Source organism: Delphinus delphis, chromosome 12, assembly GCF_949987515.2.
Source record: "Delphinus delphis chromosome 12, mDelDel1.2, whole genome shotgun sequence".
Classification (NCBI taxonomy): domain Eukaryota; kingdom Metazoa; phylum Chordata; class Mammalia; order Artiodactyla; family Delphinidae; genus Delphinus; species Delphinus delphis.
In genome coordinates this window covers 6,474,840-6,495,499 of record NC_082694.2, presented here as the reverse complement: position 1 = coordinate 6,495,499, position 20,660 = coordinate 6,474,840, and the positions used below count along the sequence as shown (strand labels likewise).

At 46.5% G+C, this 20,660-nt stretch overlaps 1 protein-coding gene across 25 annotated transcripts in view; it reads left to right on the top strand.

The window, feature by feature from the left end:
* MAP4K4 (mitogen-activated protein kinase kinase kinase kinase 4) overlaps positions 1–18,590 on the top strand; it is a 171,125-nt gene extending 152,535 nt beyond the window's left edge. For 8 of the 25 annotated variants that reach the window (XM_060027236.1, XM_060027235.1, XM_060027234.1 and 5 more), the window contains 10 exons: positions 644–835; positions 2,882–2,999; positions 3,313–3,483; positions 7,755–7,898; positions 10,680–10,814; positions 13,328–13,428; positions 14,865–15,038; positions 15,578–15,737; positions 16,560–16,699; positions 18,303–18,590. In XM_060027236.1, coding sequence (XP_059883219.1) covers positions 644–835; positions 2,882–2,999; positions 3,313–3,483; positions 7,755–7,898; positions 10,680–10,814; positions 13,328–13,428; positions 14,865–15,038; positions 15,578–15,737; positions 16,560–16,699; positions 18,303–18,386 — 1,419 coding nt within the window. In that variant the 3' untranslated portion in view covers positions 18,387–18,590. The remainder of the gene's footprint in view (positions 1–643; positions 836–2,881; positions 3,000–3,312; positions 3,484–7,754; positions 7,899–10,679; positions 10,815–13,327; positions 13,429–14,864; positions 15,039–15,577; positions 15,738–16,559; positions 16,700–18,302) is intronic. The other 17 variants (XM_060027250.1, XM_060027238.1, XM_060027251.1 and 14 more) reach the window with 4 other exon arrangements.
* The last annotated feature ends 2,070 nt before the right edge of the window (positions 18,591–20,660 follow it).

The following is a 20,660-nucleotide window of genomic DNA, read 5'->3' as shown; positions in this document are numbered from 1 at the left end:
AGGAGCTGCCCGGGGGCCGGGAGCCGGAGCAGGGGGGGCGCCTCTCTTCTGTGCTCCGGGCATTAGGCTCCTCCCTCGTTGAATATTAATGGTGTGCCACCCAGGTGTGCTCCGTTTGGATTACCAAGTTTTACAAGGGTCTGTTCATTTCTTAGCTCAGGTGGAAGAAAGGGACGTGCTTCTCATTTAAGTGGAGCAGGGCACCTGTGCAGCACTTTGGACTTTTCCCTGCGTGTGTTTCATGCTCTGGCATTGCATTCGTATGGAAAGCGGGAAGGGCCTGGTCCGGACAAGACCAGGATTCAAAGAGGTGACGGGTACTTTCTAGAGCTTTAGACAGATTTAAAAAGGAAAGAGAAAAGCCAGTGGTTTTGGTAACAGCAGCTCCTGTGGCAGGTAAACCAGATGAAACACCCGCCGTTTGGGTTCTGCGGTCACCAGATGCGGTGCCGTGAGTTCTGTTGGCTCAGCCTAGGCATTTGGCGAGGAAGCGTGAGCAGCTCAGGCTGGTTTCCTCCAGTCGTCCCTTGATGACGTAACAGAGTTGAGAGTCACACAGCACCGCCAGCAGTCAGGTATCAGTAGGGTCTTCGGCAATGCTAGCGGCGCGCGAGCGAGACCAGTGTGCCTGTTTTCTCTGCAGAGTGCAGTTGACCAAAAGCGCGCCAGCCATCATGAGAGCAATGGCTTTGCCGGTCGCGTTCACCTCTTGCCAGATCTCTTACAGCAAAGCCATTCCTCCTCCACTTCCTCCACCTCCTCCTCCCCATCCTCCAGCCAGCCGACACCCACCATGTCCCCACAGACACCCCAGGACAAGCTCACTCCTAACGAGGTATGTCTCGCACCACAGCTGGCTGCTCTCCCAGGGTTAGACCAGCACTGCCTAGGAGCTAGTTTGCAGAGCCCTTCCCACACCCTCCCCTCCCCTCCCCGCCCACCTTCTTCTGTCACCTCCCCTTCTCTCCCCCACCCCACCCCCCCAGTAACAAGTTTCAGATCTGCATACAAACCCCTTAACCCTGGAGCGATCTCCCCCCAAACTTGCCAGTTCACTGTTTACCTTTCTCTAGATAAGTGTAGTTGCATGGCTTTCCTCATTCAGTTTATTTTTCAAAAAAAAGTCTAAAACGATTGCTGTGTTCTCAGATGCATTATGTATTTGGCATGAAATTCTGGTAGTCATTTGTGGAATCTGCCTTTTTCATTCTTTTTATCCAGTACATCAAATACAGAAACATTTGATTAAGCAGACTTGGCCTTACCAGGATAAATGTGCTGCTCTGTACAGGGACCTCCTTCCAGAAGGGCTGGATCTTTTTTGTTTGTTTGTTTCGAGGGGTGGGGGGAGAGGGTGGGTGTTGTTGGTTGGTTACTCTTATTTATTTTTGCCAACCTTGTTGAAGGATTTCTCTCCTTGAAATTTACCATCACTCAGAGTTTAAGAGGCCAAATTGCTTTTAGGGGAAACCTAGAAAATTAGGATGTTAAACAAGAAGGGCAAAGAACTGAGCGTGCTTTTAATTTCAAATTTTGAATGGGAAATCCTGTGTGCTTGTTCGAAGGCGTGGCTGTGTGCTCTCAGTCTGGGTGTCGGTTGGGTGATTCTTGCTGTTTGGAACAGGGTTATGCCCCAAGCGCAGGGACAGTCCACCGTGGGCACCCTGTCCTTAGTTAAGCAAGTGATCGTTTTCGTGGGAGGTTTGGTTTCAATGCCTTTGTCTAACAGTTGGAGGAGGTTGCAAGTGGCACGTAGCTTCAGCCAATCGTGTCAATGTAAGCACTGAACTGCCGGCCTGCCCACCTGGTCCTATTTTGGTTCCCTCCCCTCGAGGAGCCAGGGGCAAGTTGACTGCCAAGGCAGGCTCGGCATCCCATTGGCTGCCATCAGCTGGATGGGCCCCAGATCGTGGGCCTGGGCAGGAAGCCTGCCAGCAGGCAGCTGTGTCAGGCGGGAGGGGAGAGCTGAGGAGGGGGTGGGCTGCAGGACCTGTGACTTCAGCTGCCCAGGGGGGTGCAACGGTACAGGACAAAAGCACGTGGTCAGACATGGGTTTTTTCCTCCGTTTATATATCCCACCTACACTTACATCCCTTCTTATATTTACACTTGGCTCCATTTTGCTCTAATGTGTAGTATTTACAATAACCCTTAACTCACTAAACTGGCAAGTTTATTTTTCTGTTTGTTTTGTTTTTAATTGTCATTACATTTCCACTTAACAATTTGTTTCACTTCCTTTGTGCCATTTTTTATTTTTCTTCTGTCTTAAGTTACATTATTAACCAAAACACTCCTATTCCTAAAAGAGCAAAAGGATGTGCCTTACTCTGTATTTGCACCTTTCACTAATGAGCCCCTATTTGATGTGGATTTTATGATGATGCACCTAACATGATGGTGGCCAAAGCTGCTGTAGCTTTCTGGCAAGAGGCTCGCTTTAAAAGAAACGGTATAAAATTAAGATTTGCCAGTATTCCAACATAGATTCATTGGACTTTTTGGGGGGCAGGAGAGTAAATTCAAAAATTGATGAATTGAGATCAAGACATTTCAAACTTCCTTTAGGAGTTTTCATTATAATTATTTATTAAAAACCGGAGGAGTGTGAAGTATAGATTTTGCTGGTAGCTTGCGTGTTCTGTCTTAGAGGAGCGATATTTCTGAAAAGAGGGGTAGCTCTCTTTGGCTCCCGGTTAAACAGCCTGTACTGGGGGGTGTGGGGTACACATGCAGAAGCACCTCCGGAGCATTTTGGGGGAGGAAGCGGGGGGATAGGGCTTTTGTATTGGGAAGCAGTGCATTGTAGAGGTGGATTGAAGTGTTCTGTGTTTGTTCCTTTACTGTCATTGTATTAATACGACTGAATTTACATTGCAGACTCAGTCCGCTAGTAGCACACTCCAGAAACACAAATCTTCCTCCTCCTTTACACCTTTTATAGACCCCAGATTACTACAGATTTCTCCATCTAGTGGGACAACAGTGACTTCTGTGGGTAAGTAAAGCAGCAACAAGAAAGCAGCTGACGACGGGCTCGGGCACTTTGCTCCGCTCTTTCTGGTGGCTTGGGCACGCATGCTGGTGGCTGGCAGGCGCAGACCTCGGACCAGATGCCCAGCCCACTTGCGCTGCCTTATTTGCAATGAGCTGCAGAGTCAGTTTCCTTTTTCCATGTACATTCCTTACAGATTGCTCTTCCTAGGCAAAGAGTTGTTTGTGACATGAATATCTGCTTGAGGCGTAGCGGGGAAGGGAGCAGGCCCTGTGCCCGTGGAGACACAAAGTAATTCCAGTGTCCTGTGTTTCAGTGGGATTTTCCTGTGATGGAATGAGATCGGAGGCCATAAGGCAAGATCCTACCCGGAAGGGCTCAGTGGTCAATGTGAATCCCACCAACACTAGGCCACAGAGCGACACCCCAGAGATTCGCAAATATAAGAAGAGGTTTAACTCCGAGATTCTGTGCGCTGCCTTGTGGGGTAGGTATCTCACTGTGACTCTGACCCTTTCGCTTTTAGTCTCAAGGGTGGACCGGTCGTTTATAGGTAGTGCAGGTGTTTTTGGAGGCGTCGTTGGCAGGTGAGATGGAAGACTCCTGACGTCCGTCCCCGTACCCTGTCCCTGCAGGAATCCTGCAGGGACACACACAGGCCTGCCCTTGTTTCAGCCGTCGGGTGTTGCAAAGACTGACTCATCTCCGTTTCTTCATATAAAGAAGAAAAGGGAAAAATGAGAAAGACATTTGATTTGGCCCATATTTACAGGGAGAATGAAGAAATTTGTCGAATTTGCTTTTCTTTAAATGTTTCAGTTTATCATTTTTCCCTTGCTCTTTGTGACTTGGGCCTCACATCTGAGTGGAGCTCTTAGAAGCAGTCTGCCTGGGCCGAGAGTCTGCGGGAGGGGGCCGTGAGCCGCCTCACCGCGCAGGCTTGTGTGGACACCGTGAGAGGGGTTCTCCGAGTTTGCGGCGCGCACGGCTCTGCCGCCTCCTGGCTGTCACCCCCGTCCGCCGCCTCCCCCAGCCCCGCAGGTGTGCCTTCTCTTGCGTTGACCGTGCCTTCCAGTGCCACACCTGTTAACACTCCCGGAATCCTGCCATGGGCTGTTTGAAACAGGGAGGAGCCCTGCCACTGTATTCAGAAAAGTTTCCTGCTCCTTGGACGTTGCCGTGTAAACGCATGAGGACACAGCACATCCTCTCACGGGCTCTCCTGGCGTGTCCATGACGGCTCTGCCTTTCCCCTGTGACCCCATCAGCTCTTCTCACTCCCAGCCCCTCGCCTGGCCCAGGGCGATGGAAGCAGCCACAAGGGCCTCAGGGTTCCCCTGCTGAACGTCGAGATGGTCCTCCCTCCTGGTGTTCCGGAAGTGCCCGTAACTTGATAGACTGTCCTCCTCTTCCACCCTCTGGGCCTTGGTCTGTCCTGGCTTCCCTTGCCCCTTCCGTGAGCCCCTACCCCCGCTCCCCCGAGAGCTTTGGAAGAGCCATCTCTGCCCATTGCAGGCACGGTTTTCTTCATATTAAAGGCCTTTTTGGGGGTGTTTATATCATCAAAATGATGACATTATGTTCAGCGTAGAAGTAATGTTAAATATGTTAGTTCTTTCCAAATTGGCGAAGTAATTTGTGCCTAGGATGTTTGCCCTTGGTAGCTGTGTCACACCTAATTTATAGTCCTCTAATGTCCTGCGAAGTGCTGGGCCCCGTTCTGTGTGCCATTATCTGATTTTTTTTTTAAACTAAAATCCTTCTTTTTCCTAATTAACTTCTTCACTACCTCTGAGAAAAATAGGTGACTCTCTCAAGCCTGTGTCTTTTAAAATGCAGTAGAACTCTCTGTTTCATCATGTTAAGAGAGAGGGTGGTGACTTCTATATCCGAGTGTGTTTGAGTTGCCCCGTGTCTGGGTCACATCACTGGTGGATTTCCTTAAACTGCTTGGGATAGCTGTCATGAGTTACCTTTTAAGTGAAGTTAAAATTAAGTCTCTCAAAGACATAGACCCGGAAAAGTTAAAGCATGTGCTATGAGAGCTGTAGCCTGACAAGAGGAGGAGGTCCAGACGAGGCTGCAGTGCTCTTGAAATGGTGAAATTGATGCATTTGTGTTTTGCTGACCCACGTTAGGTTAGTTTTTTGTGTACCTTCCTAGAAAACGCTTGCAGGGAGCATCCTTCATCTTACTGAACTGACTTTTGTTTTGTAAATTACTGCGTATTTATTTAAGTTTTTAGTAAGGCAATTTCTCCTTATTTACAGCCAGAATTATTTTAACACATCTTTTGGATGTGATAGTAGTTTCCATTCTTATGATCATGAAAAATTGTGTGCACTTACTTTGCTGCTTTGACTACAGTGTAATTCATCGTAGAATTGAAAGGAGATTTTAAATCACATGTTATAGAGCTCTTAGCCATTTCTTCCATCACCCTGCACCAGATTCCTGCAGATACAATTGCAATTCCTAGCCCTGCTGACCTTTGAAGAATTAGCATTATAAAGTTTAATGATAACTAACAATTGTAAGGTTAAAAAAAGCACATTTATAAAAACAGTCGGTGCAGCAGGCCACAGTTCTTTTTCATAGGCCCATAATTTCCAAGGTTGCTATTTTCCAGTGACTGTCTGTATTCTTTTGACTGCTAGCGCTCAGTATTTTACAAAATGACACAGTTCTTGGAGATTTGGAAAATATGGTAAGTGCTAAAATAGCTACAATTTTTGTGTATATGAAGACTTTTTTCAGCTCGTGTGAATCTTTCTTGCTGTAAACTCTTGATGGAGGTTTGAATGGTGTTTGTTTTTGGAAACCACAAATAATAGATTTCACAATGCTCGTCGTATTTGGTGTGGTTATTACACAGTTGGGTAGTTGACGTAGATTCTTTTTAGCTTCTCAATACGGAAGGTCGACCAGGAAAATGCTGAAATATCATATGAACTGGGACCTTCAGAGTGAACTCCTTGGCTGTCGGCTAAAGTTGGACAGCAGCTTAGCTTGCAGTGTACAGCACTCCAGCGTCTTGGTAACCGCATCCACGCATGCCTGGCTCTCTATTAGTTGCTAAAGTAGTGGTGGTGTGAGTACATGTGTAAATGCCAGGTTCCCCGCTGTCCCCCAGGACCCAAAAGGTGTTTCTGGTTTCCTCACAAGGTGTTCTTGGGTGGATGCTGTCCTCCTGGTGCTAGGGTTTCCCCACTCAATACCAAATAGGCATGGAGCTGAGGAGGGGCGGGGAGGGTGTTTTCCTGTTGCCTTCACAATTGTTCTTTTGAAGTTTTCTGGAAAAGTGTGTGTGTGTGTGTCTGAATAAATATGGCTGACGTGGTTCAAGAAGTACATGCTGTACTCCCCTGTCCTTCCATCTGCCTGAAAATACCGACGGAGCGATTACTTTGTTAAAGCTCACATACTGCGTTCCTTCACTCTGCGAGTTTATTATCCAGTTCAGGGACCAGTGCAAACATAGAAGGGCCCAGTCCCCTAGGAGTGCAAGGTGCTCTGTGCTACCAGTTACCAAGTTAGTTTAGGCAACCGAGGTTACAGACCAAGGAAATCAGTGTAATTGGGAAAATAAGTGAGTGACAAAGTCGGCTTGAGGGGCAGAGAGTTCTGAATGCCGGATGGGTGCTTCTGCACCCTCTCTGAGAGAGAGGGAGCCGTTTCTGAGGGCCCAGTATGGCCCGAGGAGTGTTGCAGGAAGGTTAGGGCTGTTTGCGGTACAGTCGCGAGAAAGTAGATGGAGGGAGGGGGTCGCAGCAGCCTCACCTCAGGCCTCTACCCGTCTGCGGTCGGTGTGAGGCGGCCGGAGCCTGAAGCGGGGAGAGCAGAGGAACAGGAACGTGAGGGGGGTCTTCTCGGGCGGGGTCAGCTTGGCTAGTTTCCTGGAGCAGCCGTGCTGGCGCTGCTGCTGATAGAAACGTCAGGGCTCGAGAGGCTGGTCTCGGTAGGACTGGAAGTGGATGGACGAGCCGGCAGTTGGGGGTGGAGCCAGGAGTTTCTGGTTCTGAGGTCCTGCTCCAGCAGACAGACAGACAGCAAGGGAGACGCCCGCGCTTAGGAAGCAGAGAAGGTGCCTGGAGACCAGGGGGAGACGGCACGAGGGTGGAGCCGGGATGGGCCCGCGGCCCGGAGGCACGCCCCGCCCCCAGCCTGCGCACGTGCACTGCTGGTGAGAAACCGCGGGAGCGAGCACCGAATGCAGCTGTTCCTTTCTTAAGGATGATGGAGGGTGGTCTTTAAGAAAACCTTAAACTGAGTGATAGATGCCGGAGCAGTCACAAACCGTTAAGGACTAAGGGGGCTGTGTATGGCTCGTTCTAGAAGTTTTCCCGTGAAAAGACAGGTGAAGGAAGCAGGCGGGGATCGTGACATCAGATGAAGGTTTGTTCGGGTGTCTGATGTGACGGATGAGATGGAGAGTCTGTGGTACCCAGGACGGTGGGCTGGGACGTCCTGGGGCAACTGAGGAAGAACCGGAAACTGGAGGGTGGTGAAGGTAATCAGGGGGGTGAGGCGGGCTCGTGGTCCCCCCCCCCTGCCCCCATAGATCCTTTTTTACATGTAAGTGAGTATTTCATCCTCTCTCTTCTGTGGTGACTTGCTGCAGTTTGGGTACTTCAAGCTCTCTTGTTTGTGGGTGGCTTAAGAAAACCACTCTTCCAGATAAGCTTTGCTGTCCGCTCCATACGAGGTTGCTTGTCAAGCACAGTGTAAAATTGTGGGCTTTCTGTGTCCTTGAAATAGGAGTGAACTTGTTGGTGGGTACAGAGAGTGGCCTGATGCTGCTGGACAGAAGTGGCCAAGGGAAGGTGTATCCTCTGATCAACAGAAGACGATTTCAACAGATGGACGTCCTGGAAGGCTTGAATGTCTTGGTGACAATATCTGGTAAGCGTGTGTTCGGGGAAGGCAGGCCCCCAGCACTGTTTAAAACGTGGCACTCGCTGGCACAGAACTCGAGTGAGCTCCTTTTCTGAAGTAATAGCTAAATGACCTAGAACTGTAGCATGATTTTACAGTAACGTGGTAGGAAAATGTATTCAGAGGGGGCCCACGTGTACACATTTGCCTGGGGCTCTGCTGAGAGGTCCCGGGGAGCACAGGAACCTGCACTTCCTACTTCACACTGCCCGCCACCCTGCCGCCGCCCTCTGTGGCCTGTCCCGTTCAGAGTGTGGGTTTATGTCCACTCCCTTCCACAGGGCTCTCTCACGCACAAGGAACCGTTCTTTGCCATTGATGGTAAAAGTACCGTGGGTTTTTTTTAATGTCAGTCAACACTTACTATAAGTGTCTTTTTAGAAAGAGCATTTTTCTTAGTATAAATTATATGTGTTCATTGTAGAAAGTAAGAAACTACTGCAGAAAAGCAAATGGGAGAAATAAATAGTAAAATTATCCGAAGATAACATCTGTTAACTTCAGTTTTTAATTTCCAGTCTTTTAAGCATACACGCACTCAGAATACACACTTAGGGGGGAAAAATCTCCATGAAAATAGTTATGCGACATTTCAAACACTGAGAGAATAATACGACACCCATGTACTGACAAGGTAGTTTTTAACAGATGTTAGAATACACTGCTCTGCATACCTTTGGTGTCTACTTGCCCTTGGTAGCCACTGCCCTGAAGTTTAAGTGTATTCCGTCCTTTCTTGTTTGTGCAAACCTTGTGGGCTACCCTCTCCTGTCCCTGAATGTTCCTTCATGGTACCCATTCTGCACGGCTACAGGATGTTTCTTTGCATAGACGTACGATAGTTTGTTTACTATTTTCTGTTGTTAGTCTTTCCATTTATTCCTTTTTTTCCCTCTCATGTAAACATTTTTCACAAGTATCTTTGCAGCTCACTTAACCATCAGGCATATGAATCCATGTTGCCTAGATCATAATCTCCTAATAATTTGTGGGTTTGCTGGGGTCAAAGAGTATGTAGGAGTGTAAGACCTGTCCTCTGATAACAGCAGTGATTTTGATTTAATTACCTGCTCACTCAAACTTGTTACATTTATTTATACGTAACAAATTTCTGGCACTTATTTTAGTTTTCAAATGGGCTTTTGGTTTAAGATGTTCATTGAAATGCAGAAATTTCACCATCCGTCTCTTACTTAAATGAGAAAACAGCCGTTTAAAACTTGAGCTTTAAAAAGTGATGGAAGATAAGTTTTAGAATCGTAGGAAGGAAAAATAAATCCGCTAAAAAATGGCTTAAACTTCATTTTGTGATCCAGTGAGCAAGAGGATTCATGGGGATCAGTAATCAACTGATACCATTTTTTTGGCCTACTTTTCTGTATTCTTTTCTTTCCTCTTTGTAGCTTTCAGTGGTTTTCAAAATCATAAAAGTAATTAATACATGTCAGTTGTAGGCAACTTCGAAAACAGAAAAAAACTTAGGAAGAATAAAATAAAATGTAACCCCCATCTCAGAGATACCTCTTGTTAACATTTTATTGTATTTTCCCCTCCTCGTTTCTGTAAATATATCTCATAGTGTGGGAATAAAACACTGTACATAAAACGATGTCATCTTTGTTTCACTTAATACATTGAGTATTTTCCCACTTTCAAAAATCCTTCAAAACTTAATAAGGTTGTGTTGAAGTATAAGACATGACACAGAAAGTGCACAGACGTATAAATGGTGTACAGCTCCGTGAAGAGTCACAGTTAGAACCCATGCACGTAGCCCCCCACCCTGGGCACGAGGGGAGCCATCCCAGCCCCCCGGTGGCTCCCCTGCACTGCCCTTCCTCCCCAGAGGGAAGCCCTGTCCTGACGTTGAACACCTTAGAACACGCTAGATACTCTTTTGTGTCTGGCTCTTTTCCTAGAGCAGTTTTACGTTTACACAGAAATTGAACAGAAAGTGTAGACGGTCCCCATATTGGCCCTCTCCAGTTTCCCCTATTCTCTCGCATTAATGTGGTACATTAGTTAGAGCGGATGAACCAATATTAATACTTTAGCTAACAGGTTAGCTGAAGTCCACGGTTTGCGTTAGCGTTCTCTGTGTGTGTGTGCGCTCTGGGTTCGACCCACGCATAATTTTACCCACCGTTGCAGCTTCATACAGACTAGTTCCACTGCCCTAAAAACCCTCTGGTTCTCCACCTACTCCTCCCTCCCTCAAAGCCCCTGGCAACCGCTGGTCTTTTTTTCCTGTCTCGATATTGCCTTTTCCAGAATGTCATAGGTGGGCTTACGCAGTCTGTATCCTTTTCAGACTGTTGAGAGCAAGTACCTTTTCATGAATCTCTGCGGTAACATCTTTTGTCTGTCCTAGGCACTTGCTCAATATTTCTGCTAGGTTATCTCTCTTCTAATTGATTTATAGGAGTTCTTCACGTGTTCTGGGTGTGAGTCTTCTGTTAGCTCAGTAAGTTGTGCCCATCTCCAGTTTATGGCTGGGTTCAAGTCCCCAAGTTGGGTGATCTGTGAAACCCTTTGGTGCTCTCAAATGGGAAATAATAGTTACACTAGAGGGTTTTGAGAATCAGATGACATAATAGCTTGAATTGAGTTGCTAGTGAAACTGATACAAAAAGGTTTCCTAGGGGATGATATTTATTGTTTATTGCAGTTTCTTTCGGTTACTATTGTTGTTAATAAGGATATCTACTTCTGAATATGCATGTAAAGTACTTATATTTGTTTTGCTAGGCAAAAAGGATAAGTTACGTGTCTACTATTTGTCCTGGTTAAGAAATAAAATACTTCACAACGATCCGGAAGTTGAGAAGAAGCAGGGTTGGACGACCGTGGGAGATTTGGAAGGATGCGTCCACTATAAAGTCGGTAAGTCCCACGGCGGGCGTGAGGGTTTTGTTTTGCCAAGGTTTAATTAATGTTCCATTTAAAATCCATGTGTTTTTGAAGCTTTCAGTAATGAACTTGTCTCTGAGACTTGTAACTCATTTCTGTATCAGGGCGTTTCTGAGGCACCTTCTAATCCTGAGACCTGCAGGCCTTCAGTTAATCTTAACTCCGCTGTCCCTGCCGTCCGTCGTGAGCCTCTTCTCACCCTTTCCTTGGGCAATCCACACTCTGTAAGATGTGGCTCACATCTTGCAGAGAAGAAGGGAGCGTTGCCAGAGGAGAGACGTTTGGACTCCTCCTTTGCGCTGTAGGCTTGTCCTCGCTTGGAGGACTCTGGGTCCTTGGCAGTCACTGACTGAACGTTTGAGAGTTTGCCCAAGTAGCTGTGGCCTGTTGGTTTGAATTAAATGCGCTGTGCAGAGCTACTCCGCTCATCACTAAGAAATGAGTCTTGCTGGCCAGTCAGTGTTTCATGGCAGCCGTTTTGTTCTTTTCTCCTCAACATGCCTGCCGTGCTTCTCATGAAATAAGATCTCACAAGAACAAAACCAAAATAAGTTTTTTCGTGTTGGGGAAGAAAATCAAAATATAGGTACTAGTGTTGGAAATAAAGGGGAAATAATGGAGCTTAGCCCAGTTACAGTTTTATGGGCAAGATGATGTGTTCTAATTGAATTTGAAATGGGAGGTTGAGAAGGTTAGCAAATGGTATAAGTCTTAAGTATACAGAGACTGTATACTTAAGACTGAGTAACGTAAGGGGTGTATTGAATGTTGATTTCTGCTTGTGTGTTTTCTTTTCCTCTGTGTTTATGAAACTGCATACTGTAGTCAGTGCCTCTGCTCCCAGGGATATTACATCCTTGGCGTTGTCGTCTTGTTTATGTAACCTGTCCACGGCCCTCAGCTCATTGGTTACTAATGAGTGCGGCTGCCACCCCGATAGTGGACTGATTCTGAGTGATCCTGCAGGGCTCTATCACCTCGGTATAGATTTCGGGATTAGAATTTTCTGTGTTGTGTTTTTGTGTACTGTTTTTTGTTTGTTTGATTGTTTTGCGGTACGTGGGCCTCTCACTGTCGTGGCCTCTCCCGTTGCGGAGCACAGGCTCCGGATGCGCAGGCTCAGCGGCCATAGCTCACGGGCCCAGCCGCTCCGCGGCACGTGGGATCTTCCCGGACCGGGGCACGAATCCGCGTCCCCTGCATCGGCAGGCGGACTCTCAACCACTGCGCCACCAGGGAAGCCCCTGTGTACTGTTTTTATTTGTTGATAAGTAACTGAAATCGTCTAAGGCTAAATGTAATGAAATGGCTCTGAATAGATGACCCTACAGGAGAGTGAGAGGCAGATGTGTTAACCTGAGCCGGGCTCAGAAGGCGGGGTGGGGGGGTGGGTATTTAAATTTATATGTAAACTAATTATCATGAAATAAACGTTACAGTTTCTTTCTTCAGTGACATGAGTACATTCCAGGTGCTCAATAGCACCATGTAACTAGTGGCTGTCATATCAGCAGGGTGGACATAAACCCTTTCCATCACAGAAAATTCTATCCCATCAGCACTGCTTTCAGTGCCTCTTATAATCCTTTGTATCTTAATAGTCATGTGATTCACTTGAATAGTGACAATACATGAAATAACAAGGAGAGTTATCAAGTCTCATGTTCAAAGGCGGAGTGCTGCGGTTTAGAGAGCCCATGAAAACACCGGGGAGTCTGCACCAGCCAGTAAGTCAGGTGTGGCCAGGGCCCCTCCGGGTATCTGCTCTAAGCGGAGTTGCTGGCTGTGAAGAGGACTGAAACAGCTGCGTAAACGAGGCCTATATATATATATATATATATATATATATATAAAGTTAAAGAGAGATTTTCTTTACTTTTAGTACACAACTTTAGCTAAACTCCTAGCAATTACTACTGTCTCTATAGCTCAGGAAGTGGTTTGAAATGATACTTGATCTTGTACACAGAAATAGATAGAATTCAAACTCAGTTGATGAGTATTTTGTCGTAGCCTTCTGTGTTCCTCCATCTGTAACCCCCCCACAGGAGTCAGGAAAGGCCACGTGGAAGATTTGACCTCTTGCTGGGATTCGGGACCCTCTTGTCTGATAAATCACATCATTATCCTTTTGAACTAGTACTGAGCCCTCAAGGTGGTAGGGTGGAAAGGCTGACATTGTCCTTGATTATTAAGTACTTACAGCCTAAGAAGGTTAGGGACATCGATGTCCTAACGAAAGTGCTCATCGATGGCAGCCAGGGTATGGAGTTGAGTCCAACGCAACACGGAGGAGGATGGGAACAGCCTGAATTGTACATTAAAGAATCGGAAAAGCGAACCACAAGGCTTGACCTCTCAGCATTTTTCTCTTGTTGGTTTGGTGGCTCAGCAGAAGGCATATTTAGAGAGTTTGCAGAGGACAACTGAAAGAATTTGGAGTCCACGTTGATACTGACCTGTGCTCCTCTTATTTGTTGTTGCAGTAAAATATGAAAGAATCAAGTTTCTGGTCATTGCTTTGAAGAGTTCTGTGGAAGTGTATGCGTGGGCACCCAAGCCATATCACAAATTCATGGCCTTTAAGGTAACAACATCAAGTGCACTTAAAAGTAGCATCAGCCGTGCACGCTGTGGCCGAGAGCCAGGGAATACGTCTGACAACCCCGAATGGTCACAACTGATCGTTTAAAAGCATGTGCTGATATTGGTATAACTTTATCATGCGAGAGGCCATTTCTAATGGAACAAGCTGAACTGTCGGCTTTCTAAGTCCTCAGAATGTGAGAGAGGAGCGGAATGTTGGGCAGACACGTGGATTGAAAGGACAGACTGACACCACCTCCATTTAAAAAGCAGACCTTGACTTTCCACCTAAAGTCATGGGCGTGTATAAAGATGTAGATGTTTATGTTTTTGACAGGTATCCAGCAATAGGCAGCTTTAAGGTATATCTATTCAGTAGAGGACTAATTAAAAATGAAGTTGCAGAAACTCTTGATGACACAAGGAATGCATTATTACACATTAAATAGAACAAGTATTAAAATATGTATAGTATACCATTTTTGTTCAAAGAAAGATACTGTAGAAAAATATTAGCAGTTATTTTTGTGGATATTTTTAATATTTCTTTTTTATACTTCTAGAGTTTGCACTAGATACAAATTTATGAAATTCTTAATTGAAAATGATATTACTATAACATTAGATATTATGAATCACTTAATAACATCGTTTCTGATATTAGACAAAAAACCTTAAGCATTGTCCCCCGGGGCTGTTTTAGGGCAGGGGAAAAAGTTAAGAATTTTGTATCCAAAAAGATTCTATTTACTTATGTTTTTAAATAGTTTTGACATATTTTATTAAGGGTCGGCTTCCATTATTTGGAAGATGGACATACTTAGATTGCTTGTTCCTTGATTCCCCAGAAAAGCAGTATAAATGGGGTTATCATATTTGCTTTAAAAAATAAATAAAGCCACATATTATTGACTAAAAGCTGTTGATTGTGTAGTTACAGTTCTCTTCTGAGATCTGGTCTTAATTACCTTCATGTACCAGGTACCAGGAACTGTACTAGTTGCTTTTATAAATAAATACCTTATTCAAATCTGCCTTATGAGCTATACGTGTTGACGTTAATGAAAAACTGAGGCCACCCAGGCTGTTACGGCACATGGTAGCCTCTCGTTAACTTTATCACTCTAGCTGGAAAACTAAAGTGGAGGTTTGAGTAGCTCAGCAGAGACTGTGATGATCACACTGATAAAATTCTCCTTACGTGTATCGTGTGGCAGCTCTCTCTCCACTGTCTGCGTTGGAGCAGCTGGTGCTGACTGACAGATAAGAGCAAAATAACTTCAAGACTTACTGTACAGAGTAGTTTTGCTTACGGTTTTTGCCAGGGTGGTTCAGTAATTGAGTAACGGCGTGCCTGGGTCTAGCTTCTCCAGTTTGAACCATCAGAAATAAGCTCTGCTTCGTCTCACGGCTGCTGTCTCCGTTGCTTCTTTGTAGTCGTTTGGAGATTTGGTGCATAAGCCATTACTGGTGGATCTCACTGTTGAGGAAGGCCAGAGGTTGAAAGTGATCTATGGATCCTGTGCTGGATTCCATGCTGTTGACGTGGATTCAGGATCAGTCTATGACATTTATCTACCAACACACGTAAGAAAGAACCCACACTCTATGGTTGGTTGACAGGCTTCATTTTACTTTGACTTTTTTCTTTACTCTGCTTAGGGAACTAACACAAGCAGGGATCCCTTGCTTTCCCTGTGCTGTGGGGGTGAGTATTTAAATGGCGCCCCTGTTCAGTAGCGCTCTGCTCTGAGCCAAGTGGAGACCCCCTCTCCTGGCTCTGAAGCGCTCCTGAAGACCTCCTCGCCCTGCTTTCACTAACACGGGAGGGTTGGGCAGCCGCTGTCAGGTCAGAAGCTCCATGGGTCGGGACTGGTTAGAGGAACATAATTGATTAAGTGGAGCCCCCAATCCAAGTGTGTTCCAGGGGCTCCGAAAACGTGAACTAGTAGATTGTAGGACCTATCAAAGGTGGACTTGCAGATATATATATATATATATCACATGGGTTTTCCACAGTGTTATCCAGTGCTGTGTTTATCACCAGGAATCTGAGCCAGCGCATTCCCCAAGACATTCTTATTGAGCCCTTTTGCAGGGATAGAAGGCGCCACAAACATGCGTGCCTGTGCTTTGTTCCTCTTCTCTAGATCCAGTGCAGCATCAAACCCCACGCAATCATCATCCTCCCCAACACGGATGGAATGGAGCTTCTGGTGTGCTATGAAGACGAAGGGGTCTATGTGAACACCTATGGAAGGATTACCAAGGATGTGGTTCTGCAGTGGGGAGAGATGCCAACGTCTGTAGGTGCGCGTCCCTGACGGGAAGAGGCCCTTCCTAAAGAGGCGTGTAGTTTGTGTACTGATTTTACGTGTTCTTCAGACCCTCTGGCCACTTAACAGAGTGGCTGGCAGTAGATGGTGGAAAGTTAGACTGTAGACCATGACACACGTAATAGTCTTATGTTAGGACCAAATCCAAGTAATTATTTTTTAAAACTCTGTCGTTCACAGTCCTTCATTTAATCTTTAAGACAGCCAGGGGAAGTAGGGCAGGTGTAGTTGTTGACTGATGTGTGGGAAGTGAGGGGAGACAGAAGGGTAAGTGATCACTCTTGCCATTCCGTGGCCCAGCCGCAGTCGACACTCAGCCTCCTGACCGTCCCTGTGCGTTCAGCAGCGAAGGCTGACCTCTGGAACCCTCATGGCTCCAAGTTTATGTCCCCAAACTGTTTTGGTTTAATTGCAGTTACGTCACTGGTTCTGTCCGCTTGGCTTTCCTTCTCGCTGCCTCCCTGGTAACTAGTGTGATGAAAATACGAGCTAAGCTATGGGGTGGGGGTGGGGGGGCGGGTGATGCTCCGGTGTGAACTGCCTCAACTGTTGATTCAAAATACGGCCTCCCGGGATGGACCACGAGGGTGCACATGCAGAGTTCCTTGCAAACAAAACCCCCAAATACTAGCTGTTTAGAGCGGTGGTGTGTGTGTGTGAGAGAGAGAGAGTGTGTGTGTGTGTGTGTGTGTGTGTGTGTGAGAGAGAGAGAGAGAGAGAGAGAGAGAGAGACCTGAGCAGTTTCTTTCCACGGCTGTCTTACCTTTAACAATATGTGTTTTCTCCTCTCAAAAAGCGTATATTCGATCCAATCAGACGATGGGCTGGGGAGAAAAGGCCATAGAGATCCGGTCTGTGGAGACCGGCCACTTGGACGGTGTGTTTATGCACAAAAGGGCTCAAAGACTGAAATTCTTATGTGAACGCAACGACAAGGTAACGGCTTCCTTAGAGATTCTTTTTAGTTTGCTACTATCTTTTAGCAATGGTTTATTTTCCATGGAGTTTGGTGAAGCCTTTCCTTGGGATTTTGATGGATTCTGAAATAAATTTATCAAGGAACTTTTCAGCAGTGACTTTTTAGGTCTGTTTATGGAGGTCATGATATATTTTATTTTGTTTTTGTTGAGGGGGTGGAGATGTTTATCGCTGCAGAAATCATCCTATGTTGGGTTTTTGTTTTTTGTCTTTTGGGGTTCTTATTCCCATCAGGTGGCCTGCCTAGGCTACGTTTGGTTTAGGGGTAGAGGAGGTTAAAGCTACCAGTTTAGATGGATGGAATTCTTTTGTGTTTAGAAGGAACCCTCGTGAAAATTTAAGTAACAGGGTAAAACTTCCTCTCCCCTGATACGTACCAGAAATACACCACTTGTTGGTCTACCTTTTGAGTAGTGAAATAAGTTCATCGTTTGTGTGGCATAAATGCCTAAGAGGTGAGATCATTTTATGCAGAAGTAGGCGTACTTCCTGCAGGTGAGACCCCGGGGCATCAAAGCCCCAGTTAAAACCTTTGCTTTTTGAAACTGGCTGCATCCTTGTCTTCTCTGGGATTGACTCCCTCCCTCCCCAAATCAGCCTTGGAGTGGAACAGACACTGGCCAAGGGTGTTGACCCCTCGGGCCTTTTCTAAGCCCAAATTTCTCTGTCTTCTGTCACTTGGATAAAAATATGTCTGACCACCTGGGGCCGCCCACTGCAGCCTTAGAAACATTTCCCCCTTTTGCTTCACATTAAAACATATTAAACCTCCTAGCAAGCAGACCTCAGCTTGACCCCTCAGACGAAGAGAGCTGTCACTTCTCCTTGTCAGCTGGGCCTCCTGCCCGGCCACGTGCTCTCCTACTCAAGAGCTGCATCACCACCAGCCCACTTCCTCCTGCCGTCCTCTAGCCCATTTGCCGGAGCACTTGGCCTTTGTTTTCCTACGTAATACCTCCTAGATCTTTTACCTTGAAAATCCATACAACCTCAGACCTAAGCCAGATTCTGCCAGCTTTTTGGCTCACACTTTCCTGAGTGTGTTCAGTAGAGCCATACCCATGATATTCCTTGAACTTCAGGCATTTAAATATTTTTATCATTCATGATGTCACATCCATCGGGGTTTATTAATAAAAGGCACAAAACTAAATTATATTACTTTGACTATAGAGTCATATGAAGTCACTAATACATCTCAGCTTCATTTTCTAAAAGAGAGAAACGAGGTAGCGGAGGAGCCTCCCCTCTGCGCACTGAGTTTGCCAAAATCCCATTCATCTTTCAGAAGGTATTAGCCGTGGAGGTGAACACAGACGATCCCGTTTCGGGAACGCCGCCTTTGTTCCTCTGCGTTCTCACAGTAGGGCACGACGTATGAGGAGTCATCCGTTGGCTAAGGAGCCTTCCTGGTCAAGATGAAAACTGGCTCCTTCACAGACGAATGGACGTCACCCCAGATTTCCTTTGGGAGGGGCCCCTGGGGTTGTGGGACCAGGGTCCTGCTGACCCCTCTCCTCCCCTCTCCTCTCCTCCCCTCTCCTCCCCTCCCCTCCTACAGGTGTTCTTTGCCTCGGTCCGGTCCGGGGGCAGCAGCCAGGTGTACTTCATGACGCTGGGCAGGACCTCTCTTCTGAGCTGGTAGGAGTGGCGGGCGGGGATGCCGGCCCCGGAGTCATCGAGATGAGAACCTGGAATTCCTGGCAACTGGAGCTCGGAGCCGCCCAGGCCGCGTGGGCGGGGGTCTCCTCTCCTCTCCCGCCCGCTCTTACCAGTTCATCCCCACTCTCTTCTTGTCCTGTTCGAAATAAATCAAGGCTGCAACGCAGCTGGTGCTGTTGAGACTCTACCATCAGGTGCTATCGGTGTTGGAATCAAGCATCAGGCAGAACGCAAACGCCTTCCCTCCAGCTCCAGAATTCCTCGTCTGTGACTCTGTCCCGGGGTGTCTGCAGGTGGAGAACAGACACGCCGGCGGGTGGTTAGAAGTGGGCACAGCGGGTGTAAAGTGTGCTCGGACGAGCAGGTCACTGAAGCCAAGAGCAGATTTAATATAGTAACATTAACAATGTATTTAATTGACATTTCTTTTTTGTAATGTGACCATATGTGGACAAAGAAGAAGGTGCAGGTTTAAGAAGTTAATATTTATAAAATGTGAAAGACACAGTTACTAGGATAACTTTTTTGTGGGTGGGGCTTGGGAGGTGGGGTGGGTGGGTTAGGGACCCATTTGGCATTTGGTTTCTTGGGGATTCTTTTTTTTTTGGCCAAGAACTCAGTCATTTTCTGTGTACCAGGTTTTGCCTAAATCATGTGCAGATAATTCTTCAAAAAAAGAAAAAAGAAAAAAAAAAAAAAAAAAAAGGAAAAGGTGTGCATTTGTATCCTGGCCAGAACCTTGTTGTGTGACAGCATTAGCACTGCCTCAGTCAAAGGTTTAATTTTTGTTTAAACCTAGAAGTGCAACAGCAGTTTCACCACGGTCTGCACTTGCGGAGGGAAAAAAAATTTTTTTCAGCCACGTGTTTATTTTTTCGCCTACCTCATTGTTTTTAATGCATTAAGAGGTGGTTTAGTTTATATGTTTTTGGAGGAAAACATTAATGTTTAATTTAATCTTAATACCAAAACTATCCAATTGAAGTTTGACTGTTACTTCGTCACAGGTCTCAGTAGGCACAAGAGAAATTGTCCCTGAAGATGGGAAACAGCCACGAGGCTTGTCTCGCTGGGCGCGTCTGCTTTCTCAGTTGAGAGAGCAGATTGCGCTGTTTCCACCAGATTCACCCGTGGTGGTGGACGGGCGGCCATCACCCAGAGCACGAGGGGCCTCAGTGTTCTCAAATCGGGGTTTGCAGACAGGTGGTCATATGGGGACAGCCCCACAAACTGTTAACAGTGTTGCAGGAACCTTTCCTTGGGGCCAGGGGTATTTCCCTTTTTCTAAAAAATGCAATGCACTAAAACTATTTTAAGAATGTAGTTAATACTGCTCATTCGTAAGATAGCATCTCCCTGTGTTCTGGGTGTGATATCGAAGCCCTGGCTTTTCTCGTTCTCTCCCTTGCTCTCCCATTCTCTCTCTGTTTTTTAAACCAGTTTTACTTTATGAATATGTTCATGACATTTGTAATAAATGTCTTGGGTAATAATTGGTTTCATGGCTTCTGGTCACTCGGTTCCTCTGAGGATTTAATTGCTTGGTAAAGGAGCAGCGCTCCGCACCGTGGCTCTGCCGTCCACCTTTCCTGTTGTTGAGTTCTGATGGGAGTGTTGCATCCACCAAACAGAAGCTCGGTGTTTCATAGGCTCACTCCTCCTCTGTGGCGAATTTTCTTTTGTGACGTGTAAGTGGAGGTTTTCCTCCAACAGTCACCTGCACCTGTTTGCTGAGGTTTGGCCCGGCATTCGCATCCCATTTGGCATCCTTTTTGACTCGTCATCCTCTTCCTCCTGGGTCAGCATTTTTGCCAGAGGCTCTCGTGTGAATTTCAAACCCTAGTGAAAAGTACATACACTCGCAAACGCAGAAACAACAGCTGGTCGCGTACACGCGCCACCACAGGACCCACTGAGAAAACCCGCCTCCGTACTGGAAGGATAAGGCCGGGGAAACAGGTTGTCCGTGTGTGAGACTTTGGTGTGGTGCTGATGTCTAAGGCAGAAAGAGATAGTTGTTTTCTACTAATTCATACTGAACATAGAGAAGATTGGGGAGTTAATCCCACCCTCGGAAGGGACTTCTGAGACAGGCCAGACTCGGTCACCACGGGGCCGCAGTCCCAGCCACCTCACTGCTGGCGTTTCCCTCCTCGGTTTGGCTTTTGACCCAAGACGAAATGTGCCTCAGTGAACACGTGCACCAGGAGGAGAAAGGACCACGTGGCGGGGTCAGTTGTAGCCCCCTCCCATGACT